The sequence below is a fragment of the Setaria italica genome, chromosome II (assembly GCF_000263155.2).
Source record: "Setaria italica strain Yugu1 chromosome II, Setaria_italica_v2.0, whole genome shotgun sequence".
Taxonomy (NCBI): domain Eukaryota; kingdom Viridiplantae; phylum Streptophyta; class Magnoliopsida; order Poales; family Poaceae; genus Setaria; species Setaria italica.
In genome coordinates this window covers 10,578,083-10,585,174 of record NC_028451.1, presented here as the reverse complement: position 1 = coordinate 10,585,174, position 7,092 = coordinate 10,578,083, and the positions used below count along the sequence as shown (strand labels likewise).

The following is a 7,092-nucleotide window of genomic DNA, read 5'->3' as shown; positions in this document are numbered from 1 at the left end:
CATATATAGGTTGTTCCATGCATATAGTATTATTTCCTGGTTCCCTTGGCTTGTTTCTTTTGGGAGTTGACATGGCCTACCCACTTCTTGGGCATATGGTGGCTTTTTTGGGTCGGAGCCCGACTACGACTTCGATAATGATGGATGGGAAGAATAGAGATGGTCCCTCGCTCAAGTCACCTCTGGAGATATTGTTCGCTACGCTATGTGTTTCCGCTGCATAAATGTTTTACCTTCCATGATTTAGTTCTGATGGACTTGTTCCGGCATGAGCCGAAGTGTTGTACTCGATATTTATGATATTGTTACTTTGTCGTCATTCTATATTTCTGTGTTGGTATGAATTTGCACTATCTGAGATAGGGATTCGCACGTGATAATCTTTGTAGGACTATCACGGAGGTGCGTAGTTTGAATTCTTTGAGATAGGAATTTAGGTCGTTTCAGCGTAGCTCAAGTTTATCTAGGCATGCAGCTGCTACCCAAAATCCGCCGTTCAACCTTTGGTCCAGTGTTAGAAACGACATGCGAAAATCCTAATCAGCCGTAATACTTCATCGTGGGCCAAGATCACGTTTAAATGGGAGGATCGCTAACATGAGCGCACCCAGAGCAATGCATCAAACCATACGAGCATCTCGCAGCACCTCACCAGAAACAATGCAATATCAAAACGGAGAAAGCATGTGAATGCCATGTGAAGTGACCTCAGGGCAAGAGCATATATATGATATACGACACCATCGAGGAAACTAAAACAGCAAACCACAACGCATAACGCAAAATACCAATGTGCTTTCTCAGATATCCCATGCCATATTTTACAAGAACCTGAGGCCACTTTAGGCATTCCGCACTACATAGCGTAATAGTTTTTGTTTTTTTCCCACCAAGCAAGTATATATGGTAATAGTTAACATGGTAACATTCCGATTCCACCAGAAACTAGCATCCTAGAACGAGCATACTTTCCAACTGTATTTCCGCCAACGCCAACTGAGGTCAGGACTTTTGAGGAACGCACCTACACATCTACTCTGCTCTTAGCAGCAGTTTGGTTTTAGACGACGGCTGTTTTAGCTAACAAAGGCAAAAGACTATAACTCCTGTTCTTCCCCACCAGATGTACATTCACCTTAGCTGTCAGCGAAGCGAGCACAGATCCTTCGCTCGATGGGAGACCTGCAGGATGGGCACTCTGTCATGCCCACCTCTTGGTGGCGTTGGTTGCAGCCTGCACAAACCACCTGATGCCCACATGGGAGGAAAACCACCGAAACCTCCTCTTCCAAGCACATGGCACATTCTTGCTCCCGTTGTACGGAATCCATCGCGAACCCTGGAGGGGGCATGAACATTGCGACCCTCTGAAGCTTGCTGCTGCTAGTCATTTCACCTACCTGCTGTTTGAGATTCCTGATGTTGGCCTGCAGCCATTCCTGATCTTTCTGCGCTTTCAGCAACAGATTGCTAGACTTTGTTCTCGCTGATGTATCAATCCGCTCAAGTGCAGTTCTTTCAGAGTTGACCTGCTTCGTAACTGCATCTAGCATCTTCGCTCCTTCCTGGCACCTTTTCTGCAGTGGTTACGGCCAAAGGTCATAAACAATCTTTGCAAAAATACATTAACAAACAAAAAAGCTAGGCAACAACACAAACATTTTGTAGATGATGCATGAGTCAAGTAAATACTAGATTATGTTTAGGATTTTCATCTCAAGACTCAACCAAAACAACGAGCATGTCTTCCTACTAAGATGGTCTATCAAGTTGTTCATGGTGCAGGAAAACACGCGTGCTTGCACACGCTGCATCCTCTATGTAGGTCATTTTGATATGTAGCCATTAACCGGTATCTAGTAATCAACCCATTATTGTCATAAGATGTGTTAGGCAGTACATGACCACAGTGAAACCCCAGAATAAGAAAAGGATATAGTGCCCACAAGGTTGAAACCGTAAAGGACCAGCATGGTGACACACAAAGTTATAATATACGACCAACCAAGGAATTGAAGATATGCCACAGTTGCTGCCAAGGAATTTGGCATCTCGAGCACCATGGTAGTTAACAACATATTATGTACATCATTGCTGTATGCTAAAGCAAAACCAATGCATCCTGCGGCCCTGCCAAATCATGAAATTCAAATTGTGCAAATGCACATTTCTATGAAGTTTGCCAAGACAAGTTCAAAGTCAGTTAGAAAAATATATGCACAAAAATATAATTCCCTGTCAATATTCATTTTACAAATAAAAAATGATTTTATCAAACAAAAAACTATATGGCGAGGTAAAATGCACCTGGGTGCATTCTCTGTTCAGAATGCACAGACCCTGCAGTTGCAACCGAGAGACTGGGCCAATTGCAACTCGATGGAACTGGTTGCAACTGAGAGACTGGGCCAATTGCAACTCGACGGAACTGATTGCAACTGGACGGAACTGATTGCAACTCGAACCGAGCCAGTTGCAACTACACGCGAACTAGTTGCAACTCAGTTCGAACTAGTTGCAACTGGACGCATACCGGTTGCAACCAGAGGGTGGGTGCATTCTGTGTACAAAATGCACCCAGGTGCATTATAGCAAAACAATATATATATATATATAGAAATCATTCAACATATCATATTTAAAGAAGACAATTGACCTACCAAACTCAAATAGGATTCTGCATGTGAGTGAAAAATGCAGTTGGGTTATTAATAAACTACTCCATTCATGAATCTCTGACAGTTAAAAAAATATGCAGTAAAAATCTCTAATTTTGATCCTTAAGCACTAATATTTTTTAAAAAATGGAGTAGTAGAATTGATCGTATACATTTCATAGCATATAAAATTACAGATTTCCAGTGGTACTTTCATGGAAAAATTAGTGGTTAAAGTTGTATCAGGAGACAGTATCTGTACAAAACGCCACATATTTAGAAACCAAGGGTGTGTAACAAAACCAATAAAACAATATGCACATGATAAGACAGAAAATTTAAAGGAACAAGGTGAATCAAATTGGAATACCTTTACTGAATCTTCAGATCTTCTAGCTTGCTCAAGACTTTTCAGAAGATTGGATAGTTTACTTCTTTCAGCAACAAGCTCCTCCTGCAAAAAGCTCTTCTCTGTTTCCATGGACTTCAGTCCGTCCATCAACTCGTTTTCCTTGCTTAAAAGGTTAGCCAAACGTTCATCTGCTTTCTTTCCCTGTAGCTGGACAGCTTTCTTCTCACGCCTAGAATGTGAAACCTTATCTGTAAGCTCCTGAACACAAGAATTAACACGATTGAGCTCATCAGAAGTACTGTCTAGTGCCCTTTGTGTCTCCTCAAGCTTCTTTCTGTTAAATACATCAGGCTCTTCAACATCTGCCTTATCCTTTTTAAGAGATAGAAGGATGGACCTTTCATTTACCAGCCTATTTGTTGACTGCATCACCCTCTCATTAGCCCAATCTGTCCAAACTTTCACCTCCAGCTTTAGCTCGCCCAGACGCTGCACTAGTTCTAGAGCAAGCTCCTCTTCCCTCTCTTTTGGAACCCAAGTGGTCTGCATGCCGTCACGTGAGAAATTAAATTCAAAGCCCTCTGCAGGGGTGGTATGTGGGAGAGATAACTGTACAACATCAGGTTCCATTTGCAGCATAGACTCTACCATTGCACTAGATGATGAGATGGAGGAACAGCTAGCATGAGAAGAAAGTGACCCAGTTGAAACCATTGCTGGTGAATCTCTACTTTTGACCGACGAAGGTCCAGAAACAGGTTGTGTTGGAACTAATGTGGCTGGTTGTAAGCATTTTTTATTGGCTACCTCCGAAATGCCTGTGGAAGTGTTCTGCGCAGATCCAAGGAATGCCATTAGTGATTTACTCTCTTTCAGCATTCTTGAAGATGTTTTACCTATACCCTTGACGTGTGGAATGTTCTTGAAAACGACCAGATCCTTGCCAGAGTCTTTCTGATACTTTATGGAGTTAGTCTTACTACGGTTGCCTTTCGTTGCTTTTTTGCTACGCTGAACCACAGCCCTAGGCACCGAAGGAGAATTTTCATCTTGAGTAGAAGAAGTGTCTTGATTTTTCGTAGCGGAATTTTGAACTGAAACTATATAATTTGCCAGAATATTGCTCCACACCCTTTGGGCTGCTTCAGATTGAGATGGCTCAAATTGTGCAGGCGATTCTGTGCCTCTACTACTACCACAACCACATTCTTCTGATATCTCATTTACATTCTCACGAGCTTCGCATAAGTTACACTGTCTAGGAGCATGCCCTTCTGATTGTCCATTCCCATAACCACTCGTATGACTAAAAGCTGCACGAGTAATAGAGATATCCAGGTCGCACAGCAGAATGCACCACAATGCATCTCCCAAGGTGAAAAATGGACAGCATGTCTTAAGCAAACTTGATGCATTGCAAAGAAAAAACAAGCCCAACATGTGCAAAACTGTGTCAACATTCTCACTGCTGGAATAATCAACCTGATGACCACCGCTCTGTAGCAATGTGCGTGCATGCTCCGTAATCTTATCGATAGGCCCGTCATACTGGTAACAGAGTGCAGAGTCTACGATGGCATTTACAACAGCATCCTCGGTGTAACCTTCAGAGGATAACATCTGAACTGCGGTCTTGAAGAACATGTGCAAGCTATTCAATGCAACATCCCTTAGGTCATTGCAGCCTACATATCTGAAACCATCCAGTCCAACAGCCTCCTTGCTCCAATCCATATCAAGTTCTTTTGAGGTCATGTGCTCAGCAACAAAAGCTTGTACACTTGACATTGACTGTTCAAGTTTTACGTGAACCAAAGATAGATCATCATTGAGAGGGTTCACTTGCATTTCAGCTGCAGTAAAGTCTGAACATAACTTTGTGTTGCTACTTTTGTCATCTCTTTCTCCAACATGTAAAGAATATGGGTTGCTGCCATTGCCAGCAGCACCCATTGCAAGGATATGTTTACCTGGCCAAAAACCACTGAATAAGAACTACAACACCACGAGTGCAATGGAAGAAAGGTAGTAACACTACCTGAAGGACTGAATAGTTAGAACAGCTAGAAGTAATGGCACTTAGCTATGGCAATTAAAGTTCACATCTGGAGCAACAAAGCCATGCATTTCAATTTTTTAGCTATACAGTTGATACAACAATAACATCCCTTTCCCTCAATATTTCAGGTACATGATCAACTTAAAAACACGAGACTTCAACAACATTAAGGTGTACACTTTGGCTGTATACCAAGCAAATGGAGAAGCCTGTTCCATAAACTGTCTAGCACGTTGACAAGTACAGTTGCCATGAAAATAAGAGAAGGAAATTGAGCTCAGTAAGGCCAATAGCACCCAAAATAAAGTAGTATCTACTTATGCAGTGAGTACAGGATACTCGTCAAACATATGAGCCAAACTGAAAACTTGAACCACTATCTACAGAAATCATTTCTTATCCTAACAAGAGCAGACTGCAGACCAATCATGCATAAGGCCCATGCGGACACCCAGCAACAGACAGCAACAACACAATGAAGAACATTCGATCAAACAATAGTCCCAATTATAAATTAGTATAAGTAAAAGAATCTAGGCGCAGGCACACCAGCAAATCTGGTACAGCAGTGAACTTCAAAGAGCCAAAGATTAGAGCAAACGGAAACTAATATGCCCAATTCATCACTATGCATATTGAGGTTATTGTGAGAGCTACAACAGCTCCCAGCGTTCCACAAGCAGGCTCACAGGTGCACATAATCTGAAGGCACAGGAAACATAACCTAACAAGAGTAACAAATAAACAACCGGTTCCTGGTAAAACAAGCATGATCAGCCCAAGGCCCAGACCGGTAGCTACAGAGCAAGTGCGTGTTAGGTGTTTCCTTGGCAGCTAGTACGACATTAATAGCCAAAATAATTTCTATAATTTCCAGGCGCACGCAGCTTACATTGCAACCATGGAAAAATGCACAATTTTAATATGACACACAACATAGCGGCAGGATTCCTGAGCGCACGAGTATCAATCAATCAAGGGACTAAAGGAAAGAACAAAATTTTAAATCGCTATCTCAAAACAATGCATCGGACGCGAAAAATCGGAACAAAACCCAGAAATGCTAGAATCCTGATGGAACAAACAAGGGCCTGCGCACGGCACCTAATTTTTTTTTCTTATTTCCATTTATTTTTCTACGGGGAAAATTTGGGAACGATTGCTCGGTCGGAAAGATCCATCTCCCGGAGCAAGCAAGTCTTAAATAGAGAGAGAGAAAACCTACATCCAACGAAGTTAGGGTTCCTTACTGACGAACCAAAGAAGGGGGGGGGGGGGGGGGGGGGGGGGAAAAGGGGCGATAAGCAACCGCGAAGTTGGGGTTTCGCCCGGAGAGGAATCGAAATCAGAATCCGCCCCGACGCAATGCAAGTGATGAGAAAGGGGGGAAGGGAAAGCGGAGGCGGCGCCGCTCACCTGCGAGGCTCCGGCCGCCAGGGTTTGTGGTCTCCGCCGGGGCCGCCCGGGAGGGAGAGGGGGAGGAGGAGGCCTGCGAGGAGGTGGTGGAGTGGGGGAGTGGGTTTTGCTGTTTCGGGGGAGACGAGGCGCGTGTGCCCTTTATGTCCTAAACCCCTCTCCACAGCCGCCACAGCGCAGGCAGGCAACCGCAGGCCGCAGCAAAGGGAGGCGGTGCGGTGTGGTGTGGGGACGTGGTCTACGGCGCCGTGCCGCGGTGTGGGCCTGCGTGTGCCTGAGGCTGGAGGGTGGGACCCGGCTTGCAGTTACACGGAACGGCATGCCGGATTTTCTTTTTGTTTGGCCAGTGTGCACAAGGACGGAGCAGGGGAGCTGTGCAAGTGTGGATAGACTCGTCCTCGGGGCTGGCTCCTGCACTAGCGTGGCAGTATGAGTTGGAGTCGGAGGAGTCACGATAATCGTGGCTCGACCGGCTCCTCCAAGATATGGCAGGGTTGGAGATGAGAGGAAATCAATTTCGATGAACAGCACCGTTACAATTAAAATGATAGGAGGAGCCGCATAAAATTGATCCTAACTTTGAGAGTAAGAGTTTACGAATAATGTGC

General features: G+C 44.2%; 1 protein-coding gene across 1 annotated transcript; it reads right to left on the bottom strand.

Annotated features, from left to right (window-relative positions):
• Positions 1-775: 775 nt before the first annotated feature.
• LOC101775199 (putative E3 ubiquitin-protein ligase RF298) lies at positions 776-6,611 on the bottom strand. The gene is made up of 3 exons (XM_004955949.2): positions 6,485-6,611; positions 3,028-4,979; positions 776-1,577 (listed from the first exon to the last, which is right to left on the bottom strand). Exons 2-3 carry the CDS (start codon positions 4,960-4,962, stop codon positions 1,137-1,139), a joined length of 2,376 nt encoding a protein of 791 aa, XP_004956006.1. The 5' UTR covers positions 4,963-4,979; positions 6,485-6,611; the 3' UTR covers positions 776-1,136.
• Positions 6,612-7,092: the final 481 nt, after the last annotated feature.